At 44.6% G+C, this 22,759-nt stretch overlaps 1 protein-coding gene across 3 annotated transcripts in view; it reads right to left on the bottom strand.

The window, feature by feature from the left end:
* Window positions 1-11,789, bottom strand: part of NPL (N-acetylneuraminate pyruvate lyase) — a 34,772-nt gene extending 22,983 nt beyond the window's left edge. Inside the window, exons 1-3 of one of the 3 annotated variants that reach the window (XM_032319205.1) lie at window positions 11,685-11,780; window positions 8,427-8,483; window positions 7,345-7,430 (exon numbers count right to left, since the gene is read on the bottom strand). In XM_032319205.1, the coding sequence (XP_032175096.1) occupies window positions 7,345-7,430; window positions 8,427-8,465 (125 nt within the window). In that variant the 5' untranslated portion in view covers window positions 8,466-8,483; window positions 11,685-11,780. Of the gene's footprint in view, window positions 1-7,344; window positions 7,431-8,426; window positions 8,484-11,415; window positions 11,584-11,684 lie in introns of those variants that run through there. The other 2 variants (XM_032319206.1, XM_032319207.1) reach the window with 2 other exon arrangements.
* Window positions 11,790-22,759: the final 10,970 nt, after the last annotated feature.

Raw genomic sequence — 22,759 nt, 5'->3', positions numbered from 1 at the left:
CACTTTCACTGAAGTCCTGGTACCTCCCCAATTCCATCCCAGCCCCGTATTCAAGATCATCTGGAGTGGGCCTGGCTTTTTCACAGAGGAGGAGCCTGGAGAGGTCTGAATGGTCAAGGGCTGGTAGGTACTGTACTGTCTGATGTGTGTTCTTTTGGTTTAATCTAATGTTTCATCGTTTGGTAAGGGAATCTAGAGAGCTTGTTTCTATTTTCAGAAATACTTAAGGAGAGAAACTGTTTCTGTTGGGGTATGTAGGTATATATCCCCAGTGTGGACACTAAGCTCAGTGGGGGGCCTACACCACCAAGTCAGCCTCTAGCGGCCAGTCTACTATGCGTGCTCCACATTCTACCTGGCTCCAATGAAACACCTGGTCATTATGACTGTTACTGCTTCTCATGATGAAACCCGGCAATACTTCAAATACACCTCATACCCTCATCAAAGTTCACATCTCTATTACCACGAGGATCATTTTGTAAATTGTTTATGCCCACCCTCCAGGCTAGAGCAAGGACTTCCTGAAGGCAGGCACAGGGCCTTTTACACCTGACTATCCCTTTTCTGCACCTGCATAGTGCAGAAGCTCAAGGAGGATGAAACACCCATGATCTCTGCCTTCAAAGCGGCTTATCTCCACACCTGCAGGATCCACATAAACTCCGTTATTAACTGAGGAAAGGAGATGGCTAGAATATTAAGGACTAGAGTAACTAGAATATTAAGGAATGTATGTTGAGGGCTATGACTGAGTTAGAAAGTATATAGGGATTCAGAAGAGTCAGAAGAGGGTCTAATCTTTCCAGTTAGGGAGGCTGGGAGAGAAGATTTCTTTTTCTTTTTTTTTTAAGATTTTATTTATTTATTTGACAGACAGAGAGATCACAAGTAGGCAGAGAGACAGGCAGAGAGGCAGGCAGAGAGGGGAAGCAGGCTCCCCACAGAGCAGAGAGCCCGATGTGGGGCTCGATCCCAGGACCCTGGGACCATGACCTGAGCCAAAGGCAGAGGCTTTAACCCATTGAGCCACCCAGGCGCCCTGGGAGAGGAGATTTCGAGGAGGAGGTGGTTATGGAATAAACAGGATGAAATTCTGCACACTTCCTTCCCCCTGACGTTCTTGAGTTGCTGTCTGTCTGGCCCTGCCTGTTCTGGCACCCTTCTCTTTCCACGGAGCTGGCTGCACCCTTAGGCAGATGTAGGCCTGCATGTGAAATCCACGGTTCCTTCTCCTTCCTCAGTGAACTCCACACTTGTCTCTGTGACTTCAGTGAAGTGACTTCTATTTACACTCACCCCCTACTCCTTTAGGCTTTGTTGGATGACAGCTACGATTTCCCTCAGGTTAGGGGTGCTAACGGGTGATACATTATCTATCCCTTTAAGAAAGCAGTTTGTTGCTTCTTACAAAATGTCCCTAGCCTACAAGAGTGACACTAACAGTAGAATTTCTGGGCAGTGGCAGAGTCACACCAAAATGTCCTTGGACAGATGGTTTTTTGGAACTACCAAGTCTTCTTAGAGAGAGAAAAAGGTTGAAAAGAGATGGCTCCTGGGACGCCTGGGTGGCTCAGTTGGTTAAGCGACTGCCTTCGGCTCAGGTCATGATCCCGGAGTCCTGGGATCGAGTCCCACATCGGGCTCCCAGCTCCATGGGGAGTCTGCTTCTCCCTCTGACCTTCTCCCCTCTCATGCTCTCTCTCTCTCTCAAATAAATAAATAAATAAATAAATAAATAAATAAATAAATAAAAAGAAAAGAGATGGCTCCTAAATGTGTTTTGACTTTCCCAATGCTATTAAACATTTGTTTTCTGGTTTTAAAAAACAAACAAACAAAAGCTGAAAAGCCAGATCTGATAAGACTAGGCCTGTATTTCTGTAGAGCACCAAATGGTGGGGGAAGAGCCATGGCTGCAGCCTTTGGAGGCTCAGAAGCCCCCAGACCACCTCAGGGATTTCAGGTCTCTGCCTGACTAGAGGGGCAAGTTTGCAGTCCTTGGCACTGTTGCTCAGTGGCTACAGTCACAAGTGAGCACAGGGAAATCACCCAGAGCTGTTATCCTAGCTGTCACAAAGGTACCCCAACAGCAGGGCCAAGGTAAGAGCAGGATAATTCTCTCTGGGGACCTTGTTCCCTTCCTTGTTTTCCCACTGTAATCGGCCTCTCTGTGGTGGGTGGGCAGCCCCTGTATCAGTTATCTGGAAGTCACTAGAGATAGTGGGAGCCGTAAGATTGGATTATTTCCTCCTCACTGGATGGCGGTCTGGGGCTCATTGCTCGTGAAAGTGAGAGATGGCACAAGCCAGTTCTCTTCCAAAGGCAGGACTCACTTTCCATGGCCTGTCTCTTCCTTTGTGAGCCCCAAGAACACATCTCAGTATTAGCCTCTTCAGGGCTGAATGACTCTGAACCAAATACCATGCTTGCTGAAGTCACTCCCCTACTTAATTCCAATTTAGTATCTTAATTTCAACTCCCATAGGTTCAGATTCTTTGCCTTAGGTCCATGATTTTCTCTTAATTTTTCATGCTATAGAAGCTTTGTCATTTATTTTTGAGAAGTACACACAATAAAAAAGGACAGGAAAAACCCACTCATTATCTCCTTGGAGATGATCACTCTTATTAGTTTGCTATTTCCTATTCATAAACACACAATGCAGGATTTTCTTAAATGAGTATGGCCATATTGTACAAATATTGTAATTATTTTTTCACTTAGCATGCCATATTGAGTATTCTCCCACATCTTCAAACATTCTGTTCCTATACTGGCTACACGGCATTTCACTGCATGAATGAAAAGAATTTAGCCAATCCTCTACCTTTGGACTTCAGTTTACTTCCAAACCCCAAACCATGTAAGAGGAGAGAATGTTTATCCAATTACTTTTGCAACAAATTGAGGCCCTGAGTGGATACAGTCTGAAACAGCATGTAGGCTGTATCTCTTTTCTTAGGACAGAAGAGTAACAGAATTTTTGTGAAGTGGCTTTTCAGAGAAAAATCTCGATTGCTGTTCATTTCCTCTCCTAGTGTATGACACAAAGTGAAAGACTTTCACTTTATTTGAGAATACAGAATCACCAGGGAGGTCTTCTTATAATTGGGACACATGTCAGAAAATTTGATGTTCCTTTTTTTCTTTTTGTCTTTTACATATAACTCTCACCATTCAAAATCAGATGGAAGTTATTTGTGCTTTTGGCCAAATAACTACTTGGCTACTTTAAAACTCCTTCGTCAGAGAAGTATTCAGGGACCGTAACTTCCCTGCCTTGCCAGAAAACATTCTGTTCTGGGAATCTGGGTCATACAGTCTCCCGACACAGTTCAAAAGACAACACACAACTCCAACTCTGGCGGTCCAGGCCCCTTCTGACTGGGGTAACCAGCCTGTTTTTACTACAGCGTGTTGTGAGGATTTCCATGGTGAAGCCAAAGGCATCTGAGGGAGAAAACATTTTTTTTTTTTGACATTTTGGCCAATCTGAAATGGACTTTCTTCTCTTTTTCTAAAAAAAAGATTTTATTTGTCAGAAAAAGAGAGAAAGTCAAAGAGACAGAGCCCCAGCAAAGGGAGCAGCAGGCTCCCCTCTGAGCAAGGAGCCTGATGTGGGACTCAATCCAGGACCCCGGGATCATGACCGAGTTGAAGGCAGACACTTAACTGACGGAACCACCCAGGTGCCCATGAAATGGACTTTCTGTTTTAATGATTGCACTTGGCCAAGGGAAGAAGTTACTTCTTGAAACAACTAAGGAAAGCAAGTATCTTCTACTCTAGTGCAGAAAGAGAAGAGTGGAGATGGATAGAGAAAGACGTTTCTCTCTGGCTCCATGGCTGGGTGCACTGTGTTAATGTTTAGGGTCTTGTCTCATCAACTGTGGAAACAGAGGTGGCAGTTCTCTTTCAGAGTTATTACAAAGATTGAACTGGAATATGTACGTTAAAATGCCAGCACGACTGACACGTAGTGTTTAGCCAATCAGTGTTAGCTTCTTTCCCTCATGAAATAACAAAATTTAGCATTCACTGTGCTAGATGATGAAGACCCAAGGATAAATAAGAAACCGGCTCGGTCCTTGTGTATTGCCTGATGCTGAGTAAATATCTGTGAAATAAGGTTAAGCAGCTCAGAGCCTATTGGGAGAGACAGGAATGTAACAAACAGTTATTATAGTAATTTTCATTAACAAATAATTCTGATGTAATGTGAAAAGGTGTGCACAGGCTGCTGTGGGATCTGAAAGGACTCTGAAGGACTCTGAAATTCTTTATAGGAAATAGGGAAGAAGCAGCAGAGGATGGTTTTGATGGTTGAGCAGAAGTGTTCACGTGGATTCGAGAGAGGAGCGCAGAGTGGTAGACAAAGGCAGAGGAAATAGAACGTGTAAAGGCATGGAGGGAAGAAAATACATGACATGTCTGGGGGCAACAGAAATGTAGCAGGAGAGGTAATCCAGGTATCTGGCCTTTACCTTCAGATCCTTTCCTCAGACTTTAATGTGCTAAAGAATCATCCAGGGACAGGTAAAATGCAGGTTCTGATTTAGTGGTATGTAGGAGGACCTGAGATTCTGCCTTTCCAGCAGGTTCCTATGCGAAACAGAGCAAACAGTCCAAGGACCACATGACAGAAGTAGTAAGGCCTCAACACCAGGGGGTCAGCAGAGAGTCTTAAAGAGGGAAGTGACACAATTAGATTTATTTATGAGGATGCTCACTGGACTGCAGTGTGCAGGTTGGACTAGGGCCAAAGACACTTTGTGTATCTTCCTGGGGATCACTACAATATCCCTCATGACGTAACAGCGGAGAGCTGCACTCTTTGAATTCAAATGGGACCTGGAGATGATATGGCTGAACTCTTTCCAGAATATGAAAGAGAACGTTTAGCAGGTGACAAGACCTCCCCAAGGTCAGACAGCTAATTGGTGGTAAAGCTAGGGGTCAAGAACCCAGATACTCTAACTAAAATCCATTTAACCATGTTCTTCCTGACAACTTCCCCACTTCAGAACACCAGCTTACATTCAGAATTGCATCCGGGTATTTCTTAGAATTATTAAAAAAAAAAGGGAGGGATGCAGGGGGAATAGTTATTGTTCAGCCATTCTCATTCACGGAGACTATGGCTTACTTTACGAACCAGGTTAGGAAAGCTCCCATGACTGGCAGGTCACGAGGCAGAATTTCCAGTTATTCGATTCCATGTGAAACATGGAAACATGTCATAAGTTCGCACTCCCCTATGGGCAAGTAGGCAAATGCCCACCTGTTCTCAGATCCTGCTATTCTCAGATCCAATCTTGCTTTGTACCCACAGTAATGTCTGAATGGGGCAGGTGGTGGGAGAAAGGGGAGCTAATATAGCTTACATGCCTACTATGTGCTCTGTAGTGATATACATTTCAATTTAATTTGAAGGTCCTTACAAAAAAAATGCATTCTTATTTTGACTGCACACATCAGGAAAGTGAAGGTCCTAGAAAATCCTAGAAGAGAAAAGATTGATGAAAAAAAGAAGAAACAGAAATGGAGGAAAAGGTCCAGAGGTATTGCGGACCGGAGAAGGACCCAGAAAACAGAGTCATTTATCTCCATACATGGGGCCTGATGTTCCCGGAAACAGCAGAATAGGGAAGAAGAACACACCAAAACTCTCAGTGAGTCCCAAATGAACAATCGAGCCTGCTCAGGGAGTCTCTTCTAGGCTGCAGGCTCTGATTAAAAAGGTTAAAGCAGCATCAACCAGATGTACTTGTAGTCAGCCTATAAACAGGATCCTTCTCAGTAACAGGAAGTGAATCCTGCCTGCTCATGCAATCACAAGATCCGTTTTATTGGCCGACAAGCGGCGAAAACATCGAAAAAGAGCTGACTTCAGTCTTTCCCTGGACTTATGGAAATGGAGAAGCAACAGGAAAAAAATTGCTATGAATCACTGAGTAATCTAAATGCCATCTCAGCAAGAATTTGATGCAGAGCTAGATGGGATTTTTCATGAAACTTAGAAACTGGAGGTCTTGAACTCCAGTGATCTAAGGGTAAACTGTGATATGGCCAACTTTGAATGAGAATACTAAGTCATAAGAAATGTCACTTATCGGAGGGCCTGGGTGGCTCAGATGTTCCACGTCTGCCTTCAGCTCAGGTCATGATCTCTAGGTCCTGGGATGGAGCCCCATGTCCGGCTCCCAGCTCAGTGGGGGGCCTGTTTCTGCCTCTCCCCCTGCCTGTGCGCTCTCTGGCTCTCTCTCTCTCTCTCTCTCTCTCAAATGAATAAATAAAATCTTAAAAAAAAAAAAAAGAAATTTCACTTATTTTTAAAGGGGTAGGATTAAGGTTTATAAATTCAGCAACAGAAGACCAAAAAAATAAAAGCCTTTCTGAAAGATCTCTTAAATGCTGCAGCTCCCTTGCATCCCTGTCTGGTTCATATAAACATACTGACCTAAGGGCCTCCTGACCCTGTGCTGAGCACCATTATTATCCATGGATTATCTCACGTTAACACCCAGAACTCTAACACACAGGTTAATTATTGTATTTTATAGAGAAAGAAAGAAAGGAGAAGCTTAAAGAAACCAGAACTCTGTTTTGGTAGATTGACCTCTCTAATGGGTCAAAAGCATTTAGATCTAGGTGCATAAATCCCCTCTTCGTCCACGGCAACGTCCCGAGAGCGGTTCTACGCCTGTGGCAGGTGACCGTTAGCAGACAGCAGGAGCAAAGGGCCTGCCCTAACATTCCCCCAGGAGTGAGGGCACTTGTCTGGGGAATGAGTTCTCAGCAATCATCTGTTGTTACCTCCCACTCCCACAGGCCCAGGGTTTAACCCATGTTGAAATGAGACTGTAAACATACTATGGGGTCCACCTTGCAGCTAACTTCCCCTCTTTCCTCAGGCGAGGACATTTTCTTCACATTTATGAATTGGCTGAGATGGAATCATGCAGCTCTCTAGGGACAGGATCTAGAGGGGCCAGGCCAGGGCTTGGGAGCAAATCCTGCTAAAATGAGATTTTCCTCATGCAATTCCATTGGCCTCATTTGGGAAAGCCAGACCTCCGATGAAATCCAAGGAGAATTTATTTCGTGGCACTATAGATACTGGGAGAAAGGCAAGATGCCGTATCTTACATTCTTTCTGCACTTTGTGATACAGAGACTTTTCTCTGACTTGGGATCAGAGACAGTACGGGGGAGGGATGACTGACAGAAGCGGCCACTGGCAAGAGTACAGGTGCAGAATCTAAGTGACTGTGATTATAGAGAACTTCTGTCCATTTTGATGGAGAACAGATTCCCCTTAGGGCCCAAATGATAGTTACCCATGCTCAGTCATTGGCGTGATGGTTGCAGCAACGAGACCTTGAAGCTTCTTCTTTGGGGAGGCCATTGAGCTGCTGAAAAAAGTCTGCAAAACATACAGTGTAAGTCTTCTCCTTCTTCAGGGAATGTCCATTAATGATAAAACTCCCAGGCAAAGTCCATTCCCAGTTTGAACTGTGAAAAATGCTTACAAGTACACAAACACACAGAGCAATCGAAAAGAATGTAATGTAAAGCTTAATTCTGCAGAGGAAATTGTTTTTTCAGACAGGAGAAGGCGGGGAGACAAGAAGGGAGCCGTATCTGGGAAAGCACTAAGAGAAGGCTTCCCACATTATCTATACAGCTAAATCAGGCAGTCTGAAAGCTCAAAGAGCATGGATAAACAACAGCAAACCCAAGAAAGAACATGAATATAACTCAGGAAGTCAAGTATATAAAAAATTACTATTACTTAACTTGTAATTTGGTCAGGACAAAAGGGACATCCCTTCCTTTTTCCATATCTTCATTCTTTTAAGCAACAATCTCACCTAAAACCAGCACTTAGGAGTTTTAAGGCTTCAGGGTGACTATCTTCAGATTTTACCTAACTATCCTTTCATATTCTAATTTTGACCAGTTTTGCGCTTTTTTTCCTACGTCTAGTAAACCATGTAAACTCTATCATAATTGTCTATTCACCTCTCCCCGACTACACCAAGCTCCCAAGGACAGGGAATACATTTCACTTGCCTTTGCTTTTCCTGCACTGAGTTACCTGCTGGACACTGATCAATTAAAAAATTATGATATGTGGGTAACTTAGTGATGTTTCCAGATTGTAGCTGGGTGATGGTTTGCACAGACAGGGAGATCACTGCTCAGAGACTCAACCTGACCCCACTCATCTGGGCCAAAAGGATCCCTCGCCATCTGACAGAGGGTACACATATCATGCCAGTGGAAAAAAGTCTAGAAGTTGTGGAAAACAGGCAATGAGAGGCAACAGAGTATCCTAGTCAATAGCCTGGATTCCACAGGCCGACTTCTGGTTCAGCTCTCAGCTTTGCCACTTACTAATCACAGAAGTCTTACTTACCATTTTTTGAGCTGTAAGACATAAAAAATTCAAAGCCATGAATGCAGAGTCTAACAACTGCAGAAGAAAATGAAGTATAATCAGAGTGTTTTTGGTGACAACTGGACAAAAGATGGCTGGCTTAGAGCCAGCTTAGAGCAAGCACCAGTGATGTTTATGGGTAACACAGAATATGGGGTATGTTACAGTCCTGAGGTCACTGGCATATTTAAAAACCCAATGCCCACTATGCTTAAATTTTACTCACGTAATGTGATAATTACAAATGATCTCATTTTGTTTGCTCTTTATAACTGTTCACTTCGACTCCCTAAATGGGAGTATAAACTTAGAGAATACATATACTATATCTTCTCCTTTTTCTGTATCTCCCAAGAGTTCTGGCTCTGGTAAGCCCTTGAAGCCAGAAACAGGACAAAACAAGGACAATGACATGGACGGGCACACTATGGCAGAATTCACTGCTTTTGTAGAAAGCCAATGTGATACTTTCCCTTACAAACAGGTATGTGTCCCTAGCAAAACTTGCTCCTGAAATTAAGCCCAAATCCTTCAAGTAGTTTTGCTCTGCACTGAAGGGCAATAAAGGGGAATATAAAAAACCTGATATACGGGATTCCAGGATTTCTCTGACTTTTCCTAGTTTGAAGATGAGACTAAAATCCTGTAGGAGGTTTTGAGAGATAAATGAGGTCCTTTGGGAAAACACAAGGCCATGATACAGGCCCTGTGTATCCCGGAGGAAAGTCTGTGCATTACCTGAGACGGACACTATGCCTGCTGCATATCTTCACCAGGCACTCCTGCAAGTGTCTGAACTCAAGACACCTGCCAACTTGTCCCCCAAGATTTTTTCCTTTGTTCCTAGAGCGGAAGGGTTGGAGCACTAGCTCTGGAGTCAGACATCCTGGCTCCAGCGCTTACCAGTGGGGCGACCCTGGAACTGTTACTCACCTTCTCTGCGAGGCAGTTTTCACCCCCGTAAATAATAGTAGTCATATTTCAGAGGTTGTTGAGAGTAAAATGAATGAATTTTCATGGAATGATTAACAAGAGTGCTAGACACATAGTAAGTACAACCAGGAAGTCTTCTCAGTTGGCTATAGGCCGTGAGCAAGTATTCCTATGTTTACCAGCACCCTCTTTCCTGTCATCTCAGCTTTACTGCTATTGCCTCTCTGACTCTCACTACTCTGGTCCATTCCGGGACTAAGTCGTTTCAATGCTCTGAGCTTCCTTCCCTGCAATCCTCCCTCTCCCCCAACCCACTGCCCCTCTCAGAACTTACCCTTTGTTACCTCTTATCTAGACCGAAGGGCACAACCTCAGGTCCAAGGGGCCCAAAGGGGCTCAAGAAGGTGCAAATGATAAGACTCTCATGAGCTAAGTTTCAACTCTAAAATCTCCTAATTCAAACCCTACCAGGCTGTTCCCATCAGACTTCTGTATTCTGAGCTTTTAGCTGTATTTATGTCATACTTAGGGCAACCACGCTGATATTCTTAGGACTGTCAGAAGCTTGGATGGGTAGTTTTATATATGCTTTTGATTGAAAGAAATAAAAATAAGTGCATGTAGATGCAATTTGGTTAAAAAATTTTCAAAAATACAGAGGCCGTAGGGGTGTGGGGTCTGAGTTGGGAACTGTGCTCATCCCCACTCTTCTCCTCCAACCCACGCAGGCTGCCGGGTTAATCTGGAGGCACAGACATTTCTGGTCCTGCCTTTGCCAGGCTCAGAAAATGCCACTAACGCCTCCCTGGCTTCCGTAGGAGAAAGACCAAACTCCCCGGTGTATGTCTCTGCACGGATCTCTTCATGCCGGAAGTGCACTAGCTCGGCTGATCCCTGTTGCTCGCTTCCACGCCTGGCCTGCTTTCTTCCTCCCGAGGCTCTCCCATCTGAAATGACATTATCTCCCACTTCAGCCAACTTTTAAAACTCACTGAAAAGCTGGAGGACGTCCCCTGACTCCCCAAGAGGAAGATAATTTCTTACTCCTCAAAATGCCCTCAAACACTTGCTTTTTCTTCAAAATTTTATCAGTTATTAGGGTAGTTTTTGGCTCTCCTCTACAGCGCAAGCCACCAGGGGGCAGGAAAGGCTTAAAAAAAAAAAAAAAAAAAAAAAGCTATCTTTCTGCGGAGAGCAATATACTAAGTGAGCAAAATTTGCTGACTTTGTGAACACTGAAACTCCAGGAAGAGATGAGGCAAAAGGATCAGAACACTAACAGATAATGGTTGCTATTTCATACAATGGAATTTTTAAATAAATTTGGTAATATCCAGCTTTGGTATTCCTTACAGCCTGCATCACAAGCAAACGGTCAGAATGTTCTCCAGCCTCACTAAGGCTTAGCGTGAACATTGAATGTTAACACTGAAACGCTGGGGAGGGGACATTACTCTTGAAACCTTGCACGAAGACAGACAGCACTGAGTACAAAGAATTCAAGTTGCCTAAGTCCATTCTCTTAAAAGGACAAAGTTAAACAACAACAACAAAAACAACCTCTGGGGGAGAAGAAGGATGCAGATCTGGGTGTGGTGAATGACTCGAGAAATACGTAGAAAAGAGAGAAAAAGTGGAGAAATAAAGCAACAGAAAAATAAAAATGCAGAAATATAACCAAGTTCTCACAAATAAAAATGATTGGATCAAAAGCCCTCGCTAAAGTCTGTTTGCTCCACCTCCGCCTGGGGTCACTTTGAGGCACGGAGCCTTAGGGAAAGCTACGCGGTCCTGAAAGCATCCAGGGGAGCGGTCCCTCGGCCCGCGGCGGTGCGGACGCGCGCTCCGGGCGGAAGGGGGTCGCGTTCACACTTCCTCTAGCTCCGCGGCCCCAGCTCTTCTGCCCTCCCCTCTCCTCCGGGCCGTCCCCGTCCCCCTCCCAGCCCCGAGTCCCGTCCCCGCGTCCCTCTGCTCCCACGCCCCGGGGGGCTGGTGGTCTCCGTCCGTCCCAACACCCCGCGAGAGCCGCGCTCACCGCATGCGCCCGGGTCCACCTCGCTCGCCGTGGCAGCCCCCGCCGTGGCTCCCCGCACCGCCGCCGCCGCTGCCACTCCGGGCCCCCGCCGCACCCTTTGTCGCCTCGGCGGCCGCATCACGTGCCCCCACGCCCGGGGCCCGGGGCCGCAACGCCGGCCCCTGTACCCGCGGCGCGCGAGGAGGCGCGCCCCCGCAGAGTCGCGCGCCCCGCGCCCCCGAGACGCTGCGCACGCGTGCAGACCTCCTGCCCCGCCCCGTCGGCGTTACCTGGTGGGTGTGGGCGAGGCGGCGAGGGGACGGCCCGCCCCTGAGCTGGCACCTGGGGACCCGTGGCGCGTGCTGCCGCGCGCCTAGATTCAGCGGGGCAAGTCTCTTCCTCTTCTGCTCAGCCGGTCCTTCCGCTTGCCGACGCCTCCTGGGCTCTCTTTCGCCCGAACTTCTGTGCAGGGCCTGAGGCAACAGGTATTCGTGGTTGTGGGCTTTGAAATTCCTGCGGTTTCGGAACCTTGCTGAGGACACTGCCTGCCCGTCGGGGATTTTGTGCAGTTCAGGCTGGTGCTGCTGCCCCCAACCCCACCTGCTCTCCTGTTCAAAGGAGGTGACGGATAGTAAAAGCGGATTAGTTACTAAAGTGGCATATTGCCTTTATATTCTGGAGAACAGTTGAGTTTTGAAAGGGAGAAATAATTTTAAACAAAATATCTCTACTTGCAGGGATATCGAGAGTTCATTTTTTAATACGTACCGTGCTAATCAATCACACAGCCATAAACGAGTCCTCAGCTCCCTCTTGCAGAGGTGAATTAACCTCAATTTTCCTTAAAAGGCAGTGGACGATGCTTATTTCATTTAGAGAAAACAAATTTCCCAAAGGGCTTTCTAGTTTGCACCATGCTTTTAAATCCATTCTAGAGGTTCTTTCATCACACAGCTCTAGAAATTAATTCATTAATCAATTCATAGAACAATCCTTTGTGGTGGGTACTGTTCTTTAAGTTCATATTTTACAGTTGAGAAAAGCATCATCCCATTCAGAGATGTAAAGAGTTTAAGTGATTTGCCAAAGGCCATTGGCCCATGAGTAGTTGAGAGATGATTTCGATTCAAGTAGTCTGGAAGGTGATATTTTTAATCACTACTCTATGTTATCCTGCAAAAAAAGAAAAGGAAAATCCTACGTTTGTCTGGTGATGTTGACAAGGGTATATTATCCTATTGGGACAATGTTAGTAATTTTTTTTTTCCGAAGTCACACTTTAATGTAGGCAAAATTAAATATTTCAGTACCCAAAATGTATAGAACATTAGTTTAATACTGTCAACCAATAAACTAATATGCTAAATGAATAAATTACTGTTTATATAAATATGGCAGTACAAAGCAATGCCTTCTAGTAATATGTTAGGATTTGCTAAGAAACACATGCTAAAATGGGATTTGATGTGTAGGAAATATATTGGGGGAGGGACCCAGAGAAGGCAGGGAGAGTCTTGATGATCATTCAGGGCTGACATCTGTGGAAGAAGCTGTGGAAAGCAGAGGGTGGGGAAGGGAAGAGTCCCAGGGGAATGAAGGAGGGAGCACATGAGAGCTTCCACTCTGTGCCCTTAAGAAACTCACAGTTTCTCCAGTGAATTGTGGGGAAGACATTTATCTTTAAAAATATGTATGCCTGTGCAAAGATACAAAACACTGAGGGAGGGGAATCTGGGCAGAGGGTTGAGGGTGTGAGTATGTGTATATGTGTGTGTATGATGAAGCAGGACGGTGTTTCTGAAAAGTTTTCAGGGGAAGACCTGAGCTGTCTTAGAAAAGGATTAGGTCTTTGGAGAAGGAAGAGGCAGCAAACGGCTCACTACTGGCTGGGAGTCCTCTAACACTTAACTGATAAGTGGCATGAACTCTGTGACCTTCTTCTGTTGTTATACAGTATTATTATTATTTTTAAAGATTTTATTTATTTATTTGACAGATTACAAGTAGGCAGAGGCAGGCAGAGAGAGAAGGGGAAGCAGGCTCCCCACGGAGCAGAGAGCCCGATATGGGGCTCGATCCCAGGACCCAGAGATCGTGACCCTAGCCTAAGGCAGAGGCTTAACCCACTGAGCCACCCAGGTGCCCCATTATACAGTCTTATTTAATCATCATTACATTTCGTGCTTTTATTTCTTGTCCCCCAACTCCACTGTGAGGTGCTCAAGCCAGGTATCGTGTCCTATTTCTTTGTTTTTTTCCCATAGTGCAAAGTGCAGTGCTTGTCCACCTGCAGGCCAAGAGGGAGAGATTTGGAGACATTTACTCCCTTCAACTCTCCTTTGTTTTTAAAAAATATATATTGGGGTTCCACATTATATTGTATTCACTACAATTCAAGTTTGAAACTCAGTGACGTGAAGGAAAGAGCTTGGGGGGCGGGGGATGCGGTGCATTGTAATTGATCAGACTGGCCCCATGTTCCATTCTTGGAGAGGACACAGCCTCCTGAACTGATGTGGGGAAAGGGTAGTTTCCCAGAAGGGTTCCCCTCACCATCTTGTAATGATACTGAAAGGCTCTAGTACCAATTCTGGTGTGTGGGGGGTATTCCCCACACTAAGAAAGAAAAGTTCTCTGACACCAGCTGGGTGTCCTACAATTTAACTCAATTCTGATACTATCTACTCAGATAGCATCGGATTCCACAGATTAAGGGTTCAGTACTACAAGTCTGCCTTCCCACTCCAACCCCCTTTCAGACACCACATCAGACCCAGGCTCTTACCTATGCTTCTGACCCACTGGCTATAAACCAGACCCCTTCTTTGATTAATTTGCTACAGCAGCTCACAGAACTCAAGGAAACATTTTACTTACAGATCACCATTTATAAAAGGATATAACTTGGAAATAGCCAGGTGAAAGAGATGCCTAGGGCAAGGGATGGGGAAAGGGCTCATAGTTTCCATGTTTTCTCTGAGTAGAAGGGCACCACTCTCCTAAAATCTCCATGTTCATCAACTGGAAACCCTCCGAAAGCCCTTCTTTTTGGATTTTTATGGGGGCTCATCACATAGGCATGATTGATTAAATTACTGGCCATTGGTGATTAATTCAACTTTGGAGAAGGTTGCGAGTGGAACTGAAAGTTTCAACCTTTTAATCACGTGGTGGTTCTCCTGGCAACCAGCCCCCACCCTAAGGCACTTTCCCAAAGTCATCTTATTAACATAACAAAAGACTTTAATTGCCATCATCTTTTAGAAAATGCCAAGAGTTTTAGGAGCTCTGTGCTGGAAATGGAAGACCAAATATACATTTTTTATTATGAATCATAATATCACAGTTGTCCTTACTAGAAGAGAGGAAATGGAGCATAGACAGCCAGAATACTGCTACATAAGGGAACTTTCATGAAGGAAGGAGAATGTAATTTGGATCTTGGAAGTGTTGCTATCTATTGTGGGCTGGAAAGGGTTCTGTCCACGGGTGAGCTAGAAGAGTCCTTTGCATTTCTTGTAAAGACATAACCAAGTCACAGGTATGAGAATTGCTTCTGGAAATATTATGATTGTGTGTGCGTGTTGGTGTGGTTGATGGAAAACCCAAAGTTTATTTTCTGCATCAAAGTTCAGAGATCTTCAGAGCAGGGAACAGGCCATGACTAGAAGTGGGACAGATTGCTGGTCCCCAGGACAAAGACCCTTTCAGAGGTTTCTTTCTGAGGCTGAATGCCAATTAGTAGAGGGACATCTCTTAAGGGGAGAAAAGTCCTGTGCAGAAACTGGGCTTCAGAGAACCCTTTGGGGAAAAGATAGTTCTGAAAACAGTCTGCTCAACTGTCTCCTGGCCCCATCCTTTGGTGAACTCATACGTGGTTCCAGCACAAAGGAAAAAATGGACAGAACAGGCAATTCCACATTTGGGATTCTTAACCTGGGATCCGTGACTCCAGATTTTTATTTTTAATAGCAATAATCTTAATCTTTTAATAATACTAATTTTTTAATTAAGATACTATTCGATACTGTACAATTCACCTATTTTTAGCATATTTCAATATTCTCTACTGTAATGTTACAGAATTGCTCAACCATTGCTGTAATCAATTTCAGAGCAATTTCATGATCCCCCCAACAATCCATACAGTTAATAGTCAATCCTCGTTCCCTTCCTCCTTCTGACCCCTGGCTCTAAGCAACCATTAATCTTTTTGTTTTTATAGATTTGCCTGTTCTGGACATTTCATATACATGTATATGTATATACATATACATATGTATAGTCTTTTTGTATACATTGTATACATTGTATATCATACATTGTATAGTCTTTTTTTTTTTTTTGTATAGTCTTTTTGTCTGGCTTCAAGTTTTCAGGATTCATCCATATTGCAGAGGAATCAGTACTTCTTCATTTATAGCCAAATAATATTCCATTGTATGGGTATTCCACATTTTATTCATTGAGTTCTTTGAACATTTGAGTTCTTTCTGTTTTTTTTTTTTTTAAAGATTTTATTTATTTATTTGACAGAGAGAAATCACAAGTAGATGGAGAGGCAGGCAGAGAGAGAGAGAGGAAAGCAGGCTCCCTGCCAAGCAGAGAGCCCGATGCGGGACTCGATCCCAGGACCCTGAGATCATGACCTGAGCCGAAGGCAGCGGCTTAACCCACTGAGCCACCCAGGCGCCCGAGTTCTTTCTGTTTTATGGCTATTATGGTAATGCTACTATTGTCATGATGGATTTTAGACCTCCTGGAATATTGTGGTATATTTTTTCCAGTGGAGTTAGTTTATAGCATTTTGGCCTCTGTTTAGTTTTTCCAAAGCCCCAAGTCCTTATCAAGACCAGGGTTCTTACCTGTGCCCAGGCTGCTCTTCTGCAGGCTGATTGCTACTCAATCTTTGGATCTTGGCCCAAATGTAACCTTCCTGAGAAGTTAACTGGTGCAGGTCCTCCTCACAGTACCCAGTGCTTTCCCTTGCTATCACAATTCTTTAATGTGTTCAGTGCTCTCCGTTAGTTGGTTAAGTTTCATGAGGACAGTGATCTGTTCTCTTCCTTGGGACACACAGAGTGCCTGCTACATGGTGGGCACTCAGTGAGTCGTAGAAGTAGTACCCAGTGCAGAATGAATTCTGATAAGAGCAGTATCCTAGCTCTGTTGCCTGAACATAGACTTTTGAACTGATGGGAGGAGGGTACCTCCTTATTGATGGGTGTTGACTGGTGTTAATACAAGAGTCAGGACCCCGGTGGCCAAGAGGGATGGTGTCAACACAGAGAACGAGAACTAGGGAGCGTCAGGGACACAGGAGCCAGAGGAAGAGGACTGTAATCCTCTCTGAGAGCAAGAAAGATTGCTGACGTGGATTAAATCTAGGGGACGTTGCCTTGTTGCTGATGTTGAGACCCTCTTTCTGAATTGTATCTATGGACTGACATGCCAATGTCATTGATTTATCGTCCCCTAATAATTGGAAAACCTTTGAAAATTTGGGCCTAGTTTGCCTAGTTTGATAGGCCTTGCCAAGGCAAGGAGGCAAGGAGGAATTATAAGGGTACGATAGTTTGAAAACAGAAAAGGAGGGGCGCCTGGGTGGCTCAGTGGGTTAAGCCTCTGCCTCAGTAAGCTAAGCATCTACCTTCAGCTCAGGTCATAATCTCAGGGTCCTGGGATCAAGCTCCACATCAGGCTCTCTGCTTTATTTATTTATAAATAAATAAAATCTTTGAAAAAAAAACAGAAAAGGAAGTTAATAATATTAATTTTGCTTGGCGGGGCTTCTTTGAAAATATTAAAATAATTACAGAGGCAAAACTTCCTTTTGAAGGATGTTCAGCCTGTATTAGGTATTGCCTAGAGGCATGTTAGGCTGTTGGCAGTCACACAAGTGAGTCTGTTCTACTTGCAACAGCACTCTGGAAGGTTCCACAGGGATCTCAGAGAAATAAACACGTCTTCCAAAACATGAACTTCCAAAGTTCAGGAGCTGCTCATGTTATGAATTAGGTGAAAACTCACCACTAGGGGACAGTCTGTCAGCAGAAATTGCTTTCTCATTTAATGACTTTTTCCCAGCTGGAAGTTTCTGGGAATATCCGTAAAAATAAAAATATTAGGTAATCTTTTTCTGACCCCATTTCCCTATCCTCCTTTTCCAAAAAAACCTATGGAGCTGACATCTTTTAAACATCCTTCCGTAAATCTCTGCCTCAGTATTAAAATAATGAAAAAATGGTGAATGGAACCACAGGGTACATAACCTGCCATCTCTCACAGCCTGGAGCAGCAGCTCTTCCTGCCCACGGGTCCTGTCCCCGTGCTTTAATAAACCACCATTTTGCACCCCCCCAAAAAAAATGGTGAAAGGAAAATCACATAGAAATCAGACAAAGAAAATTCAGTCCCCCATAAACCAGTTCTTTGGGTTTTGGAGATAAATATGGCAATGAAAATAGCACACTCAGTGGTCTTGGCTTTTTGATAAGTAGAGGATGCTTAAATCTGGTTCCAGTTTAGTTTATAAGTATTTTTTCCCTCATGAATATAACTCTGCTTCCTTTCAGCATTCGAAGTGAAGATGGAGCTCTTAGGAGAAATATATTTTATCTCATTTATGAAGAACTTTCATTTTATGTCCTTTTTGAGTAAAGGGAAGACCCCTGGAGCACATGCAGGGAGGGGAGGTAAGCGCAACTTGCAATTTCCTTTGCTCCCACCCAAGGCTTCAGTTCTTGGCAACAGCTGAGCATAAGCACTAACAGTCTGGGCTCAGGGAAGTTTGGGCCCCTCCTGCCAGCTGGTAGCAGGGGGAGGGAGCTCAGATGGCTTCTGCAGGGGCTTGGGGGAAATTCTGTTGGTCCTGCCCCTCCACATTCGCTCTGCTGAGCCATCCGGGCGCTGCTATCTTGGACTGGCAGACTCCGCTTCCCAAGATATTTCTACTGACCCCATCGACCGGGTTCTTCTGGGACTCCCTGAAACTTCCCATTAGTTTTTCTAAAGTTTGTTGTTCTGTGCTCTGTTTCTCAGGTTAGGTATCTTCGTTACAGCTAAATTCTGTCAACTCCAAAAGAAATGCCTACCATCTATATTTGACCATACATTTAAAGGTGGGCCAACTAGGTTTAAAAAAAAAAAAAAAAGGAAGAAAGAAAAGCAAAGTACAGAACAGTATTTATTCAATTCTTCCATTTGTATTAAAGGGGAAAAAAAAGGTATGTGTCGAGGCGTACCTGTATCTGTAGGTCTGTTATCTGGAAGGGTAACAGTGATATTCAAATATTTAACAGCGGGGGTCAGTGCTGGGTTAAAAGGGATGGCTGCTGGCTTTAGGTCTGGAAGCATGCTGCAGATTCTCATGTATCTTAGCTTTAACTCTTTAATGGCTGATTGAAATTCTTGGGGGGGGGCAGCGCTCAAGGGGCTTCCAGCAGCAACCGTTTGCCCATCTAGATCATCTTTAAGCAGTTAACAAAGTGCACTTATGCTAGTGGATGATGGCAGCTCTCAGCCTGTTCTCCTGGGAGTTGGGGGGGGCGGGGATCAAGGGTGGGAGGGACTTCTGTCTCAGTGTGCCCTTTAGTAAGGTTTGGAATGTTTGGTTATTGTTGTTGTTGTTTGGATTCTATTCAATCATGGACTTGGAGATTGAATTTAATTTTGTTTGGCTCAGGGGATAAGTCTTATTTTTAGAATGTGGATCTGGACATTTCTGTCTAGTCATCCGACTCCAGTCTGCCTACAGAGTCAGGGCTGCTCTCTCTAATGCCTTCTTGCAGGAAGCTCCCTGACCCGGAGCTTTGCCTACACCCCTCGGCTCCCCTGGCAGACCCCCTTACACCAGCACTCAGTCCCCACCGCAGGTCCTCAGCTTTGCTGTCTGAATCTCGTTTTGTTACTTACCCTGCACCTTTGTCTCTCTACCTCACCAGACCTCAGTTCCATTACTAACTAGCACAGACATTGCCCCGCTTTTTCTCGAGACCAGAAAGTAAGTGGTTTTTTGTGTCCACACAATTCTTGTGTCTGGAGAACCTGGACTTGCCTACGTTTTATCTCAGTATCAGCCCGCATGGTAATGGTCATTGTAACCATGGTAGTAACTCCCATTGCATTGGTTTGTGCCTCCACCTGCCTTGTGCAGAACCAGCCCTGCCTGCAAGTCTTCCCTGGGGCTTTGTCTGGGAGGTAGGGTGCTTCTTGCCCTGGGCCCCACTTCCATCCTCTCCTATTCTGCTTTTGAGCTGCTTGCTGGTGTCCTCTGCTGTGAAGCCACTGGGGGGCAGTGTCTGGTCTCAGCCACAGCCACAGCCACTCTAAGCCAAGGTTGCTCTCTCCGGGTGCCTAACGTGTGGAGAGGAGCCTTTTCTCTTCGGCTTGCCAAAGCAGCATGACCTATGTTCAGTGTCTCACTGAGCCCCCTCCCTCTTCATCTGGAGGATCTGCCTCCAAAGGGCTCAGGTATGAGTCAATGGAGCCAAGGCAGGGAACCAAAGACAGAGAGAAGGCATTTTTTCCTTTCCATCCCAAAGCTACCCTTCCTGTCCTCCTTTCTTTCACCCAAGGCTGCCACAAAACTGTGTTTAAACAGTGGCTTCCTTCAGTCTAATCAACTCCTAGCCAGGTCAACTGTTCCCTTAGATTTATCAAACAAAGTTGACCCCTTGGGGTGGGAACGGCTGGGCTTACTCAGGCTGGCAGCCTGGTCACACATGTTCTATTCACACTTACCTCACTGTGTGGTAATTACCCATTGGCATGTCTGCTTCCCCGTTTGACTGCTGGCTCCTCCGGTATGAGCTCCTGACTGTGTGGGATTCATCTGTATGGCCAGCACCCAGTTCCTGCCTGTCATGTGGCAGAACTTGATCAATATTTTTTGAAGAATAATCAAACGCAGTCATTTTGCAAAGATATGCAAAAGAAAACCTCTTCTCTTTACCAGAGGGACAACCAGGCAACACACACAGGGGAGGGGAGCTATTCTTAAAAGGGACATCTCCTACCCTACGAAATAGCCTTTCAAGGCTCTCTGGGCTCCTTGGGTCCTCAGGGGAAGGCGGCACTTCTGGGAGAGGCTTGCGTTGGTCTTGTTTGGAGAGAATAGCATGTTGAACAACTGCTTGACTGGTTACATCGTATTGTGCACCTGCCAATTGAAAAAACAAGGACAAAAACACGAGAGGGTACAGTATGGCAAAACATATTGATTGGAAAGGGAAAAGGCAGATGACATACAGGGACAGAACGTTTTATTTGTATCATCCCAAATTCAGAGAAACGTGGTTAACTCAGGGATCCAGTCACCTGAATGTTCTCAGCAGAGGTAAAAGTGACAGACTGAGGCATGAATCTGCTAATGCTGGATATCGGGTGTTTCCTCTCTTATTATTTACTAGAAGCAAGTCTGATGTCATGTGAAAGACTACTAAGTGTAATCGACCCTTTGACACAAGAAAAATAAATTGTGTAACTACCTGACTTTAGTCTCTGAGAAGCAAACCCATGAATCACAGCTGAAGCAGACACTCTTCAACTAGCGTGTGAGACTAATAGAGGCACTAATTACATTTATTGTAATAATAATGATATTTAACACTTACCTCAAGGTGGGGCATATGTTGAAATTAGAAAAAAAATAATATTCCAACAGGCTTATGGATACTCGGTGGCAGTATCCCAAGTAATCAGTCATTGGAATCATTTTGGAGATGACGAACAAGGTTTTAATTGTAGGGAGAGGGATTAAACAATGTGTGCAAGGTCACACAGGTGGTAAGAAGTCTCTTGTTCTAAAGCATGACCTCTTTCTCTGCACCGCAGCACCTCCTTCCTTGGAGAATGTGACAGTGTAAAATCTTCAGATGAAAAACATGTGATTCTCATATGATTTGAAAAACAGTATTGTCTGGTCACATGGTTTGGTTTTCCTTGTTCTAGGTACATGGAAAACCTTGGAAACTAAATGACTGGCTAGGTGACAAAGCCGGTGGTACTGAAGGGGAGTGGCGGGAATGACCAGAGCACGGGGCCTCCTGCCCCTCAGCGCCTTCCTTCTCGTGAGTTCTCTGTAGCTCCGCCTACTTAGAGCCCACCACAAAGTCAATCTACCCCTCTCCCAGCCCACCCATCTACCAGAGAAGCACGCAGCATTTGTCAAAATGCTTTGTTGGCGCCTGGGTGGCTCAGTGGATTAAGCCGCTGCCTTCGGCTCAGGTCATGATCTCAGGGTCCTGGGATCGAGTACCGCATCGGGCTCTCTGCTCGGCAGGGAGCCTGCTTCCCTCTCTCTCTCTCTCTCTGCCTGCCTCTCCATCTACTTGTGATTTCTCTCTGTCAAATAAATAAATAAATAAATAATCTTAAAAAAAAAAAAAAAAAGTTCACTTTGTTGTTCCTAGGGCAGTGTTTGGAATGCTAGAGCAGCACCAGACAGGGCCCCTTGCCACCCCGGTGCTTGTAATCTAGGCGGAGAGACAAGGCAAAAATACGTGACACAATTACAGAATCTGACAGAATGTAATAAAGTGCTAAATTGTGTGGTACAGACAATTAGGGAACAAGACAGTATATAATAAAGTGCTAATTGTGTGGTACAGACAATAAGTATAATAGGAGTTCAGTGAAGGGATGGATGCGTGTGGGCTGTAGTCTTCAGGGAAGGCTTCTCATCATGTCAGGGCTGCCGTGTTTATCTGGTGCATGACGGGAAGCTGCATATGAAATAGAGGATGGATGAACAGCAGCATAACTGTGCTGTACTGTGGTATCTCTTCTCAGTCTGGAGGAGGGCAGAAAGGGAGAGAATCCTTTGAGAGGTGGCATTCACCATTTGAAACAAAAATGAAATAGAGAAATATCTTATTTTCTCTATTAATTGTGTCACAGAAAATTTCCACAGAAACTTAAAATCATATTTTAAATTGAATGATGTTCTACATTGGACAAGGAGAGTTCTGTGTTTACAGAAGTCATGTTGTAAATCCTTTTCGTTCATGAAGAGTACTTCTGCCTGACACATAATCACTCATTAGTTTATCCAAGACTCCCTAAAGGAGGTAGATAGATACTCCGGTAGACTAGTGGCGGACTGATAAACCATTTGAAGGTAACTCGGCAGCGGGTACCTCAGACCTTGAAGATCTGCCCATTCTTCAGTCGACCAGTTTTACTGTGGGAATTTACCCTGACGAAGTAATCATGGCAGTAACTCCACTACAAGGATTGTTATCATAGAGTTGAGAGAAACTGGGGAGAATCTAAATGCCCCCTCCGAAAAGAAGACTAAGACATAAATGAACATATTTATAAAAATGGAATGTATAGTCACTACAGTGTTACCATGCAAAACCAT

The sequence above is a fragment of the Mustela erminea genome, chromosome 17 (assembly GCF_009829155.1).
Source record: "Mustela erminea isolate mMusErm1 chromosome 17, mMusErm1.Pri, whole genome shotgun sequence".
Taxonomy (NCBI): Eukaryota; Metazoa; Chordata; class Mammalia; order Carnivora; family Mustelidae; genus Mustela; species Mustela erminea.
This window is presented reverse-complemented; position numbering and strand designations above follow the sequence as displayed.